Source organism: Pseudophryne corroboree, chromosome 4, assembly GCF_028390025.1.
Source record: "Pseudophryne corroboree isolate aPseCor3 chromosome 4, aPseCor3.hap2, whole genome shotgun sequence".
In the NCBI taxonomy this organism is placed as follows: Eukaryota; Metazoa; Chordata; class Amphibia; order Anura; family Myobatrachidae; genus Pseudophryne; species Pseudophryne corroboree.
In genome coordinates, this window is record NC_086447.1 from 753195797 (window position 1) to 753215291 (window position 19495).

The window sequence follows — 19495 nt, forward strand, 5'->3', positions numbered from 1 at the left end:
CAACAGGCTAAAGCTTTAGGCTGTCTCAGGATGCATTGGGGCCTCCTCTATAACCCCGCCTCCAGGCACTGGGAGCTCAGTTGGTGTCTACAGACAGCAGGTCACATAAGGGGTTCACTATGGTATGCCGGCGGTCGGGCTCCCGGCGACCAGCAAACCGATGCCGGGAGCCCGACCGCCGGCTTACCGACAGTGTGACGAGCGCAAATGAGCCCCTTGCGGGCTCGCTGCGCTCGCCACGCTACGCGCGCCACGCTATTTTATTCTCCCTCCAGGGGGGTCGTGGACCCCCATGAGGGAGAATAAGTGTCGGCATGCCGGCTGTCGGGATCCCGGCGCCGGTATACTGTGCGCCGGGATCCCGTCAGTCGGCATACTGAAGACCACCCCACATAAGGGGTCTGCGCTGGGCAGCCTTGAAAAGCTTTCTAAGAAGACTTCAAGGGTTGCAGCGCTGATATGTCAGTGTGACATTCAGTGCTGTGGCTCCATCACCTCCCCAGCAGCGTGGCATACTCCCGCGGCCTGTTCCCGGGTACTTGCAGCGGAGACGCTTCGGCTTTAGGCGCATGGTCGCAGTCGCTCTCCTGCTTCGCGTGGCTGCTACGGGGAGGAGGTAAGAGGGTCCCCCAGGTGGGACCCACCATTAAATTGCGTTCCATCCGTGACCTAGGGAGACGGGAGACGGCCGCGGCGCTGGCGTGGAGACTGTCACCGAGCAGGGACCCCACTAGACCACCGTGGTGTATTGAGTACAGGTCGGTTGTACTAACACCGCATTTGATAAGGCTCACAGTACCCGGGGGGGAAGTCCCGCATAGGGGAGTCTGCACTTGACCTGTAGCCCCTCCCCCGGCCCAGGGCGCCATCTGCTGCAGATTTTCCCACCCTGGAGCTGCCTCACACTCTCCCTCACTCCCTGACTGAGACGCTGGGCGCCATCTTATAAGCATAGCTGCCGCTGGTCTCCGGGACTGCAGGGCAAGGTCTCCCTTGTAAAGCCGCCTGTATACAGCGCTGTGACTTTACAAACACTTGAGTATTCTACATGTCTTTATACAGACAGCGTTAGTTAAGAAAAAGTGTACCTATTACAGGATATAGTCTGCGAGTATTCTAATATATACCGCCAGTCTAGGACCGTGCTGTGTTATATATATCTGTACATATACTAGTCCAGTGCAGTTTTATTGTCATTCTATCTACATTGCCTATAACTGTGTGGGCCTGTATCTGCTGTGTGGTTTCACTTTTCAGTGTTTCCCAGATATACCTATCACTATATTCTGTACCCTAAGGGACTAGGTATGTCAGGGTCATATATATAGTGTGTCACAGTATTTACCCATTACATGTATTCTACTGTGTACTCAGTCACATAATAGTGGATTTATTCGCAGGTGTTGCGTACTGTGTCTACAGTCACATACTAACGGATTTATTCTCAGGTATTGTACTCTGTCTGGCTTATCGTACTAAGTCGCTCTGTTGTTGCATTTGGGTACAGTGCCTAAAAAGAAGGGCAGTAAGTTTGTGGACACTGTTGTATCATGAAGAGCATGCGGCAAAAATTTACCAGAGGGGGAAGCTGTGTATGATGGTCTGTGTACTATGTGCCATACATCTCCCAGTCAGTCCGTAGCTCCTGTAACCAATCAGGAGCCACCCTGGGCTGCGTTCACAAACCTACTGGGTACTGTGTTGGAACACCTTATGCCCCCTATGGACCACCTATGCCATTACAGCCACAAATTGTCCCTATGGTCAATCCGCCTTGGGCAGAAAATTTGTCTAACCAGTTGCAGCAATTAAATCATTCCTTGGTCAGGCAAAAATCTACTCCAGGTCACTCTCGTGTCTCTGGGTCCTCTAAGCTGGCTGCTTCCTCCTCACAATCCACTAATCTCTCAGATGTTTCATCTGAAGCGGAGGGGGAGTATACTGTCCTATCAGATACTGAATCAGGTGTTTCTGACGAGGATTTTCCATTGCAAATTGATGTCCCTGCCCTTGTGGTTGCTATTAAGCAAATCCTACAAATCACTGATGATGAGGATTCCACTACTGTGGCTAAGAAAGCTGATATGTTTAAATGGCAGAAGGTGGTTAAAAATCTATTACCCCATTCTGACCATTTGGTGGACATCAGGCAGGAACCCTGGTCTAATCCAGAAATTCCCTCTGTCTGAACGGGCCTTGGCTCGCTATCCTGTCCCTGCAGAGTTATGTAACAAGAGGAAACATTCACCGACGGTGGATTCTCATGTCACCCGTCTAGTGGTGTCATCCACTCTGCCTGTCACCACTGTAACTTCACTGAAGGAACCAACAGATAAGCGTGTGGAGGGATGCCTGAAGTCTATTTACTCCCTTACAGGTGCTGTACATAGGCCCACTATTGCGGCCTTTTGGGCTGCAACAGGGAATTGAAGCATGGGTTCAGGCATTAGAGGAAGAGCTGCCCGGGGATATAGCTGATAATGCCAAACAGTACCTGTCTGGCATTGTAAGATACATACCACTATATTACCACTGTCACCTATTACATTCAGGAGGCGTCCTCTTAGGTGGGTGTGGCTCACCGTATTCTGTGGTTGAGGTCATGGAAGGTGGACCTAGACTCCAGAAAGACCTTGGAGCTACTCCACTTTAAGAGGGACATTTTGTTTGGGGAAGACCTAAATAAAATTGTGTCTGAATTGGCGGCTGCTAAGACTGCCTTTCTCCCAAATACTAATCCTTCTGCACAGAAGGCTAAAGGTACCACTTTTCGTTCCTTTCGGCCTCAGTGGAAAGCAAAAGGTCAGGTATACCCGAGACAATCTTGTGCTCCCAAAACCACCAAGCCCAAGGCAAAGCAGTCCTGGGCGGCCCGTCAACCTGCTTCTAAACAATACAAGCCTGCCACACGATGAGGTGGGCCACCCCAGGAAGACCCCAGGGTGGGAGGTTGACTTCTGCAGCTCACCCAGGTCTGGTTATAGACCACTTCAGATGTATGGGTTCGGGAAATTGTCTCTCACGGGTACGCAGTTTCCTTCAAGAGACATCCCCCTTGCCAGTTTTGCACCACGGTTTTCCCTTCGGATCCGTTAAAGGTGCAAGCTCTGCAAAATGTTGTGGGTTCCCTCCTTAATACAGGAGTGGTAGTGCCGGTTCCTCTGGCCCAGAGAGGCAGAGGTTACTACTCGACCCTGTTTCTAGTTCCGAAACCCAATGGGTCTTCTATACTCAACCTCAAATCACTGAACAAGTTTGTGAGAGTGTCCAAATTCCGTATATGGAAACACTGCGCTCAATTGTACTGGCTATGGAACCCGAAGAGTATATGGTATCTCTGGATATACAGGATGCGTACCTGCATATACCTATTGCCATGTCACATCAGCAGTATCTGCAGTTTGCTATTGGCGACCTCCACTATCAGTTCCAGGCTCTGCCAATTGGACTGGCTACGGCTCCTCGGATCTTAACCAAGGTCATGGCCGTAATGATGGCCCATCTCCGTCGCCAGGGAGTCAGGATCCTGCCGTATCTGGACGACTTGCTGATTCTAGCAAACTCCCACGATGTCCTCCTCAGTCATCTGCAACTGACGGCAAGATTCCTACAAGCCCACGGGTGGCTTATCAATTGGAAGAATTCCTCACTGGTCCCAGCTAAGAGCATGGTGCACCTGAGTGCACTCCTGGAGACACACAGTCAACGACTGTTTCTGTCTCCAGAAAAAGTCCTGAGACTTCAAGACAGGAAAAGATGCTTCCTTTGTCACCCCAGAGTGTCAATACACTTGACAGTGCAAGTACTTAGCCTGATGGTGTCGGCATTCGTCATGGTAGAGTACGCTCAATTTCATTCTTGCCCTCTGCAGTAGGATGGCCTACCTCATCGGATCAGATCAAGTGGGATGGCCTACCTCATCGGATCAGATCTCACATGATCACTTTGACTCCGGAGGTTCGTCTGTCGCTGACCTGGTGGCTATAGGACCAGCAATTGAGCAGGGGCTGTCCCTTCTGGATTCCCCGACTGGGTCCTGCTGACAACGGATGCCATTCTGGGGGGATGGGGTGTGGTCACTCCTCCCAATAAACATTCTGTAGTTGCGGGTGGTGTTCAATGCATTAACTCTCGCCCTGCCTCTGGTACAAAACAGGCTGGTTCAAGTACGGTCAGACACTGCCACAATGGTGGCATGCATAAACCATCAAGGCGGCACTCGAAGCCGCATGGCTATGATGGAAGTGTCAAAAATCTTTCGTTGCGTTGGATGGAGCTCCATCTGCCAGCAATATTGGCAGTATTTATTCTGGGCGTCCTAAACTGGGGAGCGGACTTCCTCAGTCGCCAGGACGTGCACGCCGGAGAGTGGAGTCTTCATCCAGAAGTCTTTCAACTCCTAGTGGACAAGTGGGGCCTACCAGACGTAGACCTGATGGCGTCTCGACACAATCACAAGGTTCCAGGCTTCGGATCAAGGACCAGGGATCCTCAAGCAGTGTTCGTGGATGCACTGGCAATTCCATGGAACTTTTGACTGGCCTACGTGTTCCCTCCAGTGTCACTCCTGCCCAGGGTCCTGCGGAAGTTCAAACAAGAAGAAGGATTTCTACTTCTAGTCGCTCCAGCGTTGCCCAGACGGCATTGGTTCTCAGACCTGCAGGGTCTATCGACAGAGCGTCCTCTTCTACTACCTCAGCACACAGACCTCGTACAGGGCCCTTATCTTTATCTGGACCTGGCCAGGCTGGCTTTGACGGCGTGGTTCTTGAAGCATTATTCCTGAGAGCCAAAGGATTCTCTGAGGCAGTCATCCAAACTATGTTAAAAAGCCCGTAAACAGTCTTTAGCTCGGATTTATTACAGGGTCTGGAATTCTTACTTTACCTGGTGTGCTGATGATGCATACAGACTCAGAACTTCCAGAATTCTGACTTTTCTGCAAAGAGGCCTGGACTTAGGCCTTTGTCTGGCCTCCCTCAAGGTTCACATATCTGCCTTGTTGGTATGGTTTCAGAAGAAGATTGCGTCTATACCTGACGTTCATACATTCACTCAGGGTGTCTTACGGATTCAGCCTCCCTATGTCTCTGCTGTGGCTCCATGGGATCTGTTTGTTGTACTGGATGCCCTGCAAGAGTCTCCATTTGAACCTCTTGAGACGGTGCACCTTAAATGGCTCACGGCCAAGGTCTTGTTTTTAATGGCTATTGCCTCTGCTAGAAGGGTGTCGGACTTAGGCGCATTGTCCTGTCATCCACCCTTTCTAATATTTCATTGTGACCAAGCAGTTCTTAGAACTCACCCAGGTTATTTACCTAAGGTGGTGTCATCTTTTCACCTTAACCAAGAGATTGTGGTTCTGGCCTTTATCTCTTCTGATTTGTCCGCCAAAGAGCGGTCTTTGGATGTGGTATGGACTGCCTCTATCAGGAGGTCAGACTCCCTTTTGTCTTGTTTGGTTTTCACAAATGTGGCTGGCCTGCGAATAAGCAAACTTTGGCCAGATGAATTAGAATGGTGATTGCACAAGCTTATGCGCAGGCTGGTCTCCCAGCTCCTGCTGCTATTAATGCCCATTCTACTCGGTCTGTTGGACCCTCTTTGCCGGCTCGTCGTGGTGCGTCCGCAGAACAATTGTGCAAGGCGGCTATGTGGTCCTCTGTGAACATGTTTATTAGGTTCTATGCCTTTGATACTTCTGCCTCCCAGGATGCTTCCTTTGGACGCCGGGTTCTCATACCCGCTAAGGCGCGTCCCCTTCCTTGAGGAACTGCTTTAGGACATCCCCGATGTTTCCCTGTGGAAACCAATGTAACCTGCTGCAGAAAAGGAGAGTTATGGTAGACTTACCATTGTTAACTCTCTTTCTGCGAGGTACATTGGGTTCCACAGGGCGCCCACCCGGACGCACCTAGCTTCTATGGGTTTGTATGTCATTAGCCGCTGGTCCCTTCTCCTGCCGTGAGAATGTGGTTCTATGTGACTAATATCTGCCTTCTCTCTTATCTGCTCCTGCATTGGACTGGTTGACGAAACTGAACTCGCAGTGCCTGGAGGCGGGGTTATAGAGGAGGCCCCAATGCATCCTGGGACAGCCTAAAGCTTTAGCCTGTTGGTGCCTTTGGATCAAGATTCACTCTACACCCCAATGTTTCCCTGTGGAACCCAATGTACCTTGCAGAAAGAGAGTTAACAATGGTAAGTCTACCTTAACTTACATGATTTAGCAATATATCACGTACTCAACTCATACAGTACTTAACTTCTCTTAATGATTCTGAGAGACTGCACAATTGTGCAGATATCTCCTGGATTCTTGTGAGAGTAGATCCCCTTCTGTATTCTGTGCACACTTCCCCAGTCAAGTTATTGGGGCTATGATGATGCTATTCCCTGAGAAATAAATGTATCACTTATCCAGCATTGTAAATACTTCATTAAAATCCTGTAAATTGACGTCTGTCTGGAGTTGTGTTGCATCAGAGCCAGTGGTCCACAGGTTGTCAAGAGTGAGGGGCACTTGGCTGCAAAAGAAAATATGGAGTAATATTTTGAAGTAAAATAGTATTTGGGATTTGCTGATAAGCATGAGATAAAGGAAAGAGGAATTAAAATAGAACTAAAGATAATGGAAAAGGAGGATAAGATACAATAGAGTGATAGTAATCACGAAAAGGATTAGAAAACTAGAACTGCCTATAGGCCTGTATTCACAGGCAGATCTGGGGAGAGATGTGTGCTGAGCGAACCGGGAGGGGATGGGGGGCTGCTCATTTCATTCAGTGGGTGAAATGAGCGACCTGCTAGATTGAGCCTGTATGAAGGCCAATCTAGCACCAGCGATAGCGATGCGTTGGGCTGCGCATCACTATCGCTGTGCGGGTTACACATGGAGTGATCATGCTTAAAATCTAAGCAATCTAGTCAGATTGCTTAGATTATCGCTCTGTGAGTATCCCCCTTTAGGATGGAGCATGTGGTAGTTGATAACAGTTATAAATAGTGCTGTTGACATTAAAGAGAAAACAACACAAGAAATAAAACAAAGAACAAAACTAAAATGAGTACATATTTTATACCATAAATAAAAATAAATAAAAGTAAAGCATATGAATTTGATACTAATATGGTTATTCCATGTATGTTAAGGGAGTGCATGCATGTGTTAGTATTCTAGATAGATATCTATGTAGGATTGAACTTTGTGAGGGCCATGGAGGTCTACATGGTGGCCACCAACTAGGCAGTGGAGTCTCTGAATTTAAATTTTTGTTTAAGTAACTTCGCTCAGGATGTCTCTCAGTGGCGAAAACTGTACTGATCTGAAGGCACAGCCTGATATGTATCAGTAGGGGGCAGGCAGAGCTCCACTGGAAAAGCAATGAGTTGGAGGATTAGTTGTCACAATGCACCTGGCAGTTACTAGCCATGGTCTCCATTGTTGGTCTGCAGAGATTTCTGTCAGTGTCCGGAGTCTTACCGGTACGCTGGGGCAGCGGCGGAGGTGGGCTGCTACGCCGGATCCATGGGCAGCAGTAGCGGTGGTGAGGGGGTCCGCTCGTGGTGGCGGGACGCCGCTACAGCTGGCCGCTCTTGCTGAGCCGTTGCTAGGAGACCAGGGACAGTGAGCAATGTGGCCTTGTAAAAAGGTCTGCATTACTGGGCGCCGCCATGTTGGAGACCAAGTTTTAAGCATAGTTCTTGTTTCCTGTTTCTTCCAGCCAATCCAGGGGAAGCTCTTCCTATAAAAGGGGGCTGGTTTAGGACAGGGACACCATTGCTTCAAGTTACAACCCTGTTGTAGGTGCTTTAGCCTGTGCTCCCAGGATTCCTGCTGTATTCTGGTTCCTCCTGATCCTGCTTGGTCGGTTCTCTGCTGCTGCAGCCCTGCCGTTTCTAGCCTGCTACTACCTGTGGAAGCGCTCCTGGAAAACCCGGTCCAGTAAGACTCATTGGGCACAGTCGGCCCCGGGTCTTCTGCCTCGTCTTTCAAGCCACACTCCACAGATCTCCTTCACCAGCCACGCCTTTGTACCACCGACCACAGCCTGCAGATTATTATCTTCAGCTTTGTTTTCCAAACCACAGTTCACAGTCCTTGTCTCCAGCCACGTCTTCAACCACCATCCACAGTTCATCATCTACAGTCTCGTCTTTCAAACCACAGTTCACAGTTCTTCGCCTCCAGCCACGTCTTTAACCACTATCCACAGTTCCGCAGTTCAGGGGTGTATCTTCCTATTGGCCAGGATGGCACTTGCCAGGGGCGCCGGCCAAAGGGGGGGCGCCGCCTGGCAGTGCCACCCGCACCAGGGGGTAGAGTGACATAGTAGTTCTCACTGAGTACATCCCTTAGCAGTGCTCATCCACTGCCGGACTCTCAGAAGCGTATTGCAGTCTGACACTCTCTGTGGCTACAGTCACAATGATAGTGAATATAGCCGGGGAGTGGAGCACTTCCAGTTATGGAAAGGGGCGAGGCACCTCCTCTTCCTCATTCGCTCCCCTTCTCATTGGTCCCACTCGGTCTGTCACCAAACAGCAGCCACTACAATCAGCACCAGTCAGCAGTGCAGCATGAGCATACCTGTACATTTTCTGCGGTACCGTAGCTGCACTGCATGGTCTATCCTGGCAGTCTGGATCACAGGTTACAAAGAGCTCTGTATGGAGAGGTATCTAGACCAGTGACTGCCTGTCCAGCTGTGTTGAGACTATAAGTCCCAGCACACCTTGTCAACTGGATTTGCTGGGACATGTATTGCCATCACACCTAGGGAGGGGATTTTAACTGTATGTATGTGTGCATATATCCCCTCAGTGTCCCTGCCTGTACCCTCCTTGTAATTCCCCCTCAGTGTCCCTGCCCGCCCCATCCATGCAACTGCCCCCTCAGTGATCCTGCCCATACACTCCTGTAATTCCCTCTCAATGTCCCTGCCCGCACCCTTCCCATAATTCCCCCTCAATATGCCTGCCCGCACCCTCCCCATAATTCCCTCTCAGTGTCCCTACCCGCACCCTGACCATAATTCCCCCTCAGTGTCCCTACCTGCACACTTCTTGTAACTCCCCTTCAGTCTCCCTACCTGCCCCGTAATTCCATCTCAGTGTCCCTGCCCGCACCCTCCTCATAATCCCTCCTCAGTGTCCCTGCCTGCACCCTACCTGTAATTCCATCTCTGTGTCCCTGCCCGCACACTCCTCGTAATTCCCTCTTTGTCTCCCTGCCTTTACCCTCCCCGTAATTCCATCTCAGTATCCCTGCCCGCACCCTCCCCGTAATTCCATCTCAGTATCCCTGCCCGCACCCTACTCGTAATTCCTCTGCAGTGTCCCCACCTGCACCCTCCCTGTAATTGTCCCTCAGTGTTCCTGACCTAAGCCTCCCTGTGACTCCCCCCTCAGTATCCCTGCCCACATCATCCTGTAATTCCGTCCTCAGTGTCCCTGCCCGTACCCTCCCCATAATTCCCTCTCAGTGTCCCTACCCGCACACTCCTGTAATTCCCTCTCAGTGTCCCTGCCCGCACCCTCCCTGTAATTCCCCCTCAGTGTCCCTACCCGCACACTCCTGTAATTCCCTCTCAGTGTCCCTACCCGCACACTCCTGTAATTCCCCCTCAGTGTCCCTGCCCGCACACTCCTGTAATTCCCCCTCAGTGTCCCTGCCCACACCCTCCCTGTAATTGCCCTTCAATGTCCCTGACCTCAACCTCCCTGTAAGCCCTCCACCTCATTGTCCCTACCTGCACCCTCCCTGTAATTCTCCCTCAGTGTCCCTGATCTCAGCCTATCTGCAACACCCCCCTCTGTGTCCATGGATGGGGGAGGTGGGGGGCGCCAGTTCCTTACTTTGCCAGGGGCGCTCAGACCCCTAGATACACCCCTGCCACAGTTCATTAATCACAACCTCATCTTTCAAGCCACAACCCGCAGTTCTTTATCTGCAATTACGTTCCTTAACCATCGTGCTCCAGCCTCAGTTCTCTACCTCAGCCCTGTACATAATAAATACTTTCTAGCGACTCATCTACGTTCTTCATTGCTCCGTGTCCCATGCGAAGGAACTATATCCAACCCCCTCATCTTGTTCATCCACAGCCTGCTGCCTCCTCGGGCAAATCTCAGCTGCCAGATCCTCAAACTTTGCTAGACGTGACAATTTCTACTCACCAATTATTTCTGTTCTGTAGTTATTTCTGAAACCACAGTGATTTTGGAAGCTATACTGATTTCTGTTCTGTCAGTCAGAAACTAATATACCCCATTCTAGGAAAAAAGGGGGGAACCTGGATTGCACATCCTAATACTAAAGATATCAAGAGGTGCTATCATGCTGAGGCTTCTAATACTATGCTGGGGGAAGAGAGATGCAGATGCACACTCTTAGCACTAAGAACACTGATAATAAAAATAATTTAAATAAACCCTCACAATTAACATGGAGTATAATTGAAGTTCTTAGCACACATTTGCGCAAGTAAGCGGGCCCATGTACCACGGCCAGGTGACTTCATCACATGGGTCCCTAACATCCCTAATATTATCACATTCTATAAATTTATACAGGACTTACCTCTAAATAGGGCATTATCAATGTGTGATCTGAAATGCAGGAACCCAGCTAATTAAAACACCTGAGGGTGAATGGGAGGAGTGCCAATCCAGAGGAAGGAAGCCGTGTAAAATGGAGACTCTTGCCTGCCTTAATGTGTAAAATAGGGACACCTGTCTGCCGGAATGTGTAAAATGGGGACACTTGCCTGCCGGAATGTGTAAAATGGGGACGCAGTCTGCTGTAATGTGTAAAATGGGGGCACGTGCCTGCCGTACTGTGTAAAATGGGGACTCTTGCCTGCTGTACTGTGTAAAATGGGGACTCTTGCCTGCCGGAATGTGTAAAATGGGGACTTTTGCCTGCTGTAATGTGTAAAATGGGGACTCTTGCCTGCCGTACTGTGTAAAATGGGGACTCTTGCCTGCCAGAACGTGTAAAATGGGGACGCAGTCTGCCGGAATGTGTAAAATGGAGACTCTTGCCTGCCTTAATGTGTAAAATAGGGACACCTGTCTGCCGGAATGTGTAAAATGGGGACACTTGCCTGCCGGAATGTGTAAAATGGGGACGCAGTCTGCTTTAATGTGCAAAATGGGGGCACGTGCCTGCCGTACTGTGTAAAATGGGGACTCTTGCCTGCCGTACTGTGTAAAATGGGGACTCTTGCCTGCCGGAATGTGTAAAATGGGGACACCTGTCTGCCGGAATGTGTAAAATGGGGACACTTGCCTGCCGGAATGTGTAAAATGGGGACACTTGCCTGCCGGAATGTGTAAAATGGGGACGCAGTCTGCTGTAATGTGTAAAATGGGGGCACTTGCCTACCGTGCTGTGTAAAATGGGGACACTTGCCTGCCGTGCTGTGTAAAATGGGGACACTTGCCTGCGTGCTGTGTAAAATGGGGACACTTGCCTGCCGTGCTGTGTAAAATGGGGACACTTGCCTGCCGTGCTGTGTAAAATGGGGTCGCGTGCCTCCTGTAATGTGTAAAATGAGGACTTTTTTTTTTTTTTATCCTGTGGTGGCCGTGATGATGAGATCAGATGAGACCACGCCCATCTTAACAAAGCCACGCCCATTTTAGCGAGGCCATGCCCCCTTGCCGGGAGCGCGCGCGCGCATGCTTTTACTCTGGGGGGGCGCATTTTTTTTTTAATGTGAACGGGGGGGGGGGGGGGGGGGGGCGCATTTTGAAATCTCGCACTGGGAGCCAAATTGGCTAGAAACGGCCCTTCTGGGGAAAGTCCACTTCAGAAAAGAAAATGAGCCTAGTATATTTTATATAATGGAGAAGAACTTTGGGGGTCATTCCGAGTTGATCGCTCGCTAGCTTTTTAATGCAGCGCTGCGATCAAATAGTCGCAGCCTATGGGGGAGTGTATTTTCGCTTTGGAAGTGTGCGAACGCTTGTGCAGCCGAGCGGTACAAAAAAGTTTTGAGCAGTTTCTGAGTAGGTCTGAACTTACTCAGCTGCTGCGATCACTTTAGCCTGTCCGGTCCCAGAATTGACGTCAGCCGCCCGCCCTGCAAACACTTGGACACACCTGCGTTTTTTCCAACCACTCCCTGAAAACGGTCAGTTGACACCCATAAACGCCTTCTTCCTGTCAATCTTCTTGCTATCGGCTGTGCGAATGGATTCTTCGTTAAATTCATAGCCCAGCACCGATCCACTTTGTACCCGTACAACACGCCTGCGCATTGGGGTGCATACGCATGCACAGTTTTGCCGAGTTTTGACCTGATTGCAGCACTGCAAAAAATAGCTAGCGTGCGATCAGGTCAGAATAACCCCCTTTTATCATCCCTGGTTTGTAGCTGTGGTGTGAGCTTTGTTCTCATCAGGGAGCCTGGTGAGCAACACTTGCCGCCTTTTCCATGATTTGCTTTCTGCACTTGCAACTTGCTTTATTTCAATGAAAAAATATCACAAAATAGTCTCGGTTTATAGTACATATTCATATATGTTTGTGATAACTTGTAATACATGACGTTCTGATATATATATTTTTTTTGCCTTTGGGAGTGTTTGATAGGTACTTTGGGGCAGATGGATTAAGCCTGGAGAAGTGATAAAGCAGTGATAAAGAAAAGTGATTAGTGGAAGGTGATAACGCACCAGCCAATCAACTCATCACTCATTTTTCAAAACCGTGATGATTGTCTGATGCGTTATCACCTTCTGCTTATCACTTCTTTATCACTTCTCCAGGCTTAATACATCTGCCCCTTTGTTCTCACCTAGATGTTTTGAGAACTAACATTAGTAAGAATGTGAAATTGAGGAATTTAATTTTTACATCTTTTATTTTGTGTTATATTCTAGAATAAAACACTGCTCTTGGGATTACTGTCCTGGTTTATGGATGTGCGTTTCTGGGGATGTTTCATAGCGACCTTTTTCTTCTCCTTTTTACTATACTATGTGTTCTACTTCCGGCACTTGTATTTCCTCCTTATTATGGCCCTCATTCCGAGTTGTTCGCTCGCAAGCGGATTTAAGCAGATTTGCTCATGCTAAGCCGCCGCCTACTGGGAGTGAATCTTAGCTTCTTAAAATTGCGAACGATGTATTCGCAATATTGCGATTACACACCTCGTAGCAGTTTCTGAGTAGCTCCAGACTTACTCGGCATCTGCGATCAGTTCAGTGCTTGTCGTTCCTGGTTTGACGTCACAAACACACCCAGCGTTCGCCCAGACACTCCTCCGTTTCTCCGGCCACTCCTGCGTTTTTTCCGGAAACGGTAGCGTTTTTTCTCACACGCCCATAAAACGGCCTGTTTCCGCCCAGTAACACCCATTTCCTGTCAATCACACTACAATCGCCTGAGCGAAGAAAAAGCCGTGAGTAAAAATCCAAACTTCATAGCAAATTTACTTGGCGCAGTCGCAGTGCGGACATTGCGCATGCGCACTAAGCGGAAAAACGCTGCGATGCAAAGAAATTTTCCGAGCGAACGACTCGGAATGACCTCCTATATTTCCTGTATGATCCTGTCCTTTGTGAAAGAACAACAATAATAAAAAAATATATACTGTATATACTAGCAATGACAGCAAAACATTTCCATTATGATTGAATTCTGCTTAGCCCTTTGCATACTGGCCCTCATTCCGAGTTGTTCGCTCGGTAATTTTCTTCGCATCGCAGCGATTTTCCGCTAATTGCGCATGCGCAATGTTCGCACTGCGACTGCGCCAAGTAAATTTGCTAAGAAGTTTGGTATTTTACTCACGGCATTACGAGGTTTTTTCTTCGTTCTGGTGATCATAATATGATTGACAGGAAGTGGGTGTTTCTGGGCGGAAACTGGCCGTTTTATGGGAGTGTGTGAAAAAACGCTGCCGTTTCTTGGAAAAACGCGGGAGTGGCTGGAGAAACGGGGGAGTGTCTGGGCGAACGCTGGGTGTGTTTGTGACGTCAAACCAGGAACGAAACTGACTGAACTGATCGCAGTGGCAGAGTAAGTCCCGAGCTACTCAGAAACTGCAAATAAATTTCTATTCGCAATTTTGAGAATCTTTCGTTCGCAATTTTGCTAAGCTAAGATTCACTCCCAGTAGGCGGCGGCTTAGCGTGTGCAATGCTGCTAAAAGCAGCTTGTGAGCGAACAACTCGGAATGAGGGCCACTGTACGGAGCACAATACAACTTAGTAACTATAAACATGACAGCTCCCCGTCAGCAAATGCTGACACTGCATAACTGATGTAGGTCACTATACAGCAATAATACATGTCTATATGTGATGTGTTAATATAAGTACTTTTATTTTACTTTCAGTTTAAAATATATTAATAGTAATTTCATCATCAGGGTCTATTTGTTATGCAACAGTTTCTTGAGTATTTCCTTTTGTTTCCCCAACAAATTAAATTTCCACATAAAGGCTATGTGAACGACGGGATGCGTTCAATTTGCCGGCTGTCGGTATCCTGGCGGTCAGGATACTGACGCTGGAATCCCAACAGCTGACAATACCGACATCCAGAATCCTGGCAAAACATGACTATTCCCACTCCTGGACCCATAGGGTGGGAATAGATCCAGTGGCGAGTGCAGCGAGCCTGCAAAGGGACTCTTTGCGCTCACCCCACTGCCGGCATTCTGGCGGTCGGGATGCCGCTGTCGGTATATGAGGCTAAGAGAGATGGAGGTCATCATTTATTTTGACTGTGTGTTTGTATTGCTTTGGAAGACCTTGATGCTTCCTACAAACTTATTCTAGTATCATGTAAAGTGGTCAGAATAACTAAATTGAAATTGCACGTTACTTTATTTTAATAATAATAATAATTCTGCTTTCCTGTTTACATTTTCATTTATTTTGTATAGTCAGCTTACGCTTTGTACCATATAAATCGGAAGCTTACATTAGAACCAAAGATCACCATCAATGCCCGTATTGTGGTAGTGGGAGCATCGGATGTTGGAATCTCCTTTCTGGAAACTCTTGTATTTTGGTAAGAAGTTTCTGATTACATTCTACTTTAAATGAAGATGCTAAATGTAGAGGTTAATTGTAATGTTGTATTTTAAAACTGGGACCTGGATTTATTTATTTATTTTCCAATGTAAGTGTTATTTAAGTGTCACTATAAAGAGACCATAGGCTTTATTCACAGAGCAGCAGTTTTGACCTAAAAAATTTATTACTGCACTAATATATGTTGGAGGGGAGTGTGCTCCTGTGATGTTTCCTCCCATGAATAGTGATGTGTGGATGGATGATGTCACCACTGTGCTACTAAACATGCATGAACGCCGTTTGCGTCTCTGTATAGCCTCCCACAGTCAGGGCAGTATTTAAGTGTGTGCAGAGTGTACCACCGCACATAGCGCTGCATGGTAGAGGGGCGTTGTTGGCAGCACTTGTCAATTATCTATTTTAATTACTTTCACTTGCAGCGTCTCCCGTTTTTGAAGCCCAGCATCTCCTGACCAACTCTGTCTCCTATCCCCACCCCTTCTGTCGTTAATATTTATACAATATTCATAAACATAACTAGACAGCTCTTTGTTATTCAGTCACACTGTGCTTTATTACAATTTCTCTTACGTCCTAGAGGATACTGGGGTCCATTTAGTACCATGGGGTATAGACAGGTCCACTAGGAGCCAAAAAAAAAAACTGATACAGACTCAGGTCATTGTTCCAGTTCCACCTCATCTACTAAACAAGGGGTACTATTCCAACTTGTTCGTAGTACCGAAGCCGGACGGTTCGGTAAGACCAATTCTGAACCTCAAGTCTTTGAACCCGTACTTACGAGCGTTCAAATTCAAGATGGAGTTTCTGAGAGCGGTGATCTCAGGTCTGGAGGAGGGGGAATTCCTAGTGTCTCTGGATATCAAGGATGCGTACCTTCATATTCCGATCTGGCCGCCTCATCAGGCTTATCTCTGGTTTGCACTGCAGGACTGTCACTACCAGTTCCAGGCCCTGCCATTTGGTCTCTCCACGGCACCGAGGGTGTTCACCAAGGTGATGGCAGAGACAATGTTTCTACTCTGCAAACAGGGAGTGAACATGATACCGTACCTGGACGATCTCCTGATAAAAGCGCCGTCCAGGGAAAGAGTGCTGGACAGCATTGCTCTCTCAATCAAACTCCTCCAGGATCACAGGTGGATTCTGAACCTTCCGAAATCTCACCTAGAGCCATCACGGAGGCTCCCATTCCTGTGAATGATACTGGACACGGAGTCACAAAAGGTGTTCCTTCCGTTGGAAAAGGCATTGATAATCCAGTCGATGGTTCGGGATGTCCTGAAGCCAACCCGGATATCGGTGCATCTATGCATTGGCTTTCTTGGGGACAATACGGAAGGCTTCACGCAAGACCCTTCCAGCTCGATCTGTTGGACAAATGGTCCGGATCGCATCTTCACATGCACCAGAGGATCCGTCTGTCGCCAAAGGCCAGGATCTCCCTTCTGTGGTGACTACAATCTTCTCACCTCATAGCAGGACGGAGGTTCGGAATTCAGAACTGGATTCTGTTAACCACAGACGCAAGCCTCAGAGGTTGGGGAGCAGTCACCAGGAGGTACAGTTTCAGGGAAGATGGTCAAGTTAGGAAGTCATCCTTCCAATCAACATTGTGGAACTTCCTCAACAGACACAACCTTCACCTGGGGGAGTGGTGCCTTCACCCGGAACTGTTCAGGTGCTTGACAAGTCTATGGGGATATCCACAGATCGACATGATGGCCTCTCGTCTCAACAAGAAGCTCAGGTGGTATTGTTGCAGGTCGAGAAACCCACAAGCGGTGGCGATAGATGCCCTGACAACTCCATGGGGCTATCAGATGTTATACGTGTTTCCTCCACTTCCTCTGATCCCAAGAATTCTAAAAGGAATAAAAAGGGAAAAGGTTCAAGCAATACTCATTGCTCCGGATTGGCCAAGAAGGGCCTGGTACGCGGACCTTCTGGAGATGCTCCTCGAAGATCCGTGGCCTCTACCTCTTTGCAAGGATCTTCTGCAACAGGGCCCGTTCGTCTATCAAGACTTACCGCAGCTACGTTTGACAGCATGGAAGTTGAACGGCTGATTCTATCCAGGAGGGGGATCCCTAACAAGGTTATCCCGACTATGATCCAAGCCAGGAAGGAGGTAACGTCTAAGCATTACCATCGTATTTGAAAGAAATACGTCTCTTGGTGTGAGAGCAGAAATTATTGCAGTGGAATTTTGCACATCTAAGCTTTTTGTGTGTGTTTTCACAATACTACATACTGGCCCTCATTCCGAGTTGTTCGCTCGCTAGCCGCTTTTCGCAGCAGTGCACACGCTGAGCCGCCGCCCTCTGGGAGTGAATCTTAGCTTAGCAGAATTGCGAACGAAAGATTCGCAAAATTGCGATTAGACATTTCTTAGCAGTTTCTGAGTAGCTCGAGACTTACTCTGCCACTGCGATCAGTTCAGTCAGTTTCGTTCCTGGTTTGACGTCACAAACACACCCAGCGTTCGCCCAGGCACTCCCCCGTTTCTCCAGCCACTCCCGCGTTTTTCCCAGAAACGGCAGCGTTTTTTCACACACACCCATAAAACGGCCAGTTTCCGCCCAGAAACACCCACTTCCTGTCAATCACACTCCGATCACCAGAACGAAGAAAAATCCTCGTAATGCCGTGAGTAAAATACCAAACTTCTTAGCAAATTTACTTGACGCAGCCGCAGTGCGAACACTGCGCATGCGCAGTTAGCGGAAAATCGCACCAATGCGAAGGAAAATAACGAGCGAACAACTCGGAATGAGGGCCACTGTGCAAGAGCTAAAATAGTCATGCATAACGTTTGCATTACACTCTTATAACAATCATGAATGCAATAGGCAACATTATAGTATTCAGAACGCAAAATAGTGTCACGCAGATTCTGCTTTGCTTTCTAAATTACCCCTAGAATTAATTATAGATTTCCTTTATTGTAAAAGTCTTATTAACATAAGTTAATAGTGTACAGTTTAAAAGTGGAGAGTTTAAAAAATCCTTATGTGCATTTGTCACTATGCCATTGACATGCTGATAGATTAATAAATTAGAGTGCTGTAAAAACATTTACAACCAATTTATATAATTTTGCAGGCACTTTTACTGTATATTTTAAAGGGTTCTTTCACTGAAAACAGAGTGATTGAAGCAATTTAGCAGCCTTTAATCCCTTAAAGAGGAAGTAATTTTCTTATTATTATTTTTATGTAATTATTTGAAATTGTTTGTATCCATGGATACGCAAGTAGATTCTGTTAACTCTGTAATATTCCACAAAATATAATTGATTAATTAAAGATTGCAAAATTTTATCTCTGGATATAAGCAAATGGAAATTTCACATTAAATAAAAAATTTTTTAAATTAAACAACTATATATTGAATATGTAACTTTTAGTTATATGCAATCTTTTCTTACAGATTTTGGCAATTAGATATATTTATTGATTGAAAAATTTGGTTATAAAAGTCCTGACTTGACTGTTTTAATAACTACTGATTTCATAATTTACTAATAAATATCTGTTGCATATCATTGCTCATGCATTTTTTTCTTATGCATTATTCTGTTTCATGTAGACTGATACATTGTTGACTCCTCTTGCCTATCACTGCATTGTGCCATCTTAATTATTTTGTTACCCCCTCACTGGGCTCAATGGACAATTGGACATTTCCAAAGCTCTCCTTACCCCAGACACTTAAATACTTTCCCAGAGATTAAAATAGTTGGGCCTATATATTCTGGCACCCCTGAGTAATCTATAACTAAATAAGTGCACACCATTAATATAAAAGTTAAAGCTTTTAATATAAAATTAAAAAATGTATAACTTTTCTATACAAGAATGTAGCTGTAAAGTCGGTGCCTTTCCCAAAATGATAACTTTCAATGTTCCCTGTCAGTCAGTCTAAAACTGACTCTAATCCATTGCTCTAAATTTTGTCTAAAATTTTTATGGAGGGGTAAAAATTAATTAGTTAAACCCGGTTACAATTACTACTTTTGTTAAATAATTGAATTCCTTTAATCCAGTACAATATTCTTGAATGCTGTAATTCAGAACATTTTGACTCCTCTTCCAGAATATTATTGATTGCTCTTCCTAATATCATTTTTGACATCTATTGTTATTGTTGCCTCATATGCCAGGACATTTGGCCTAATTCAGGTTTGTAAGTAAAGCAAGAAAGCAAGCAACTGGGCAAAACCATGTTGTACTGCAGGTGGGACAGATGTAACGTGTGCAAGATTTACATTTAGGTTTGATGCGTTCAAATTGAAATCTAAATTGCAGTGTAGATATAAAGCTATCTAACAATTGTGGTTTGCATGCAAAAGCAGACAGTATTTACCCTGCACAGAGAAATATATATGTAGTTGCGGGATCAGTGTGATTTACCCGTGGTCGTAATATTGACGTCA

The 19495-nt window shown here is 47.0% G+C and overlaps 1 protein-coding gene across 3 annotated transcripts in view; it reads left to right on the forward strand.

The window, feature by feature from the left end:
* The window catches only part of CFAP61 (cilia and flagella associated protein 61), an 844658-nt gene that overhangs the window by 320565 nt on the left and 504598 nt on the right, over nt 1-19495 (forward strand). For all 3 annotated transcript variants that reach the window (XM_063918168.1, XM_063918169.1, XM_063918170.1), the window contains one exon: nt 14904-15031. In XM_063918168.1, coding sequence (XP_063774238.1) covers nt 14904-15031 — 128 coding nt within the window. The remainder of the gene's footprint in view (nt 1-14903; nt 15032-19495) is intronic.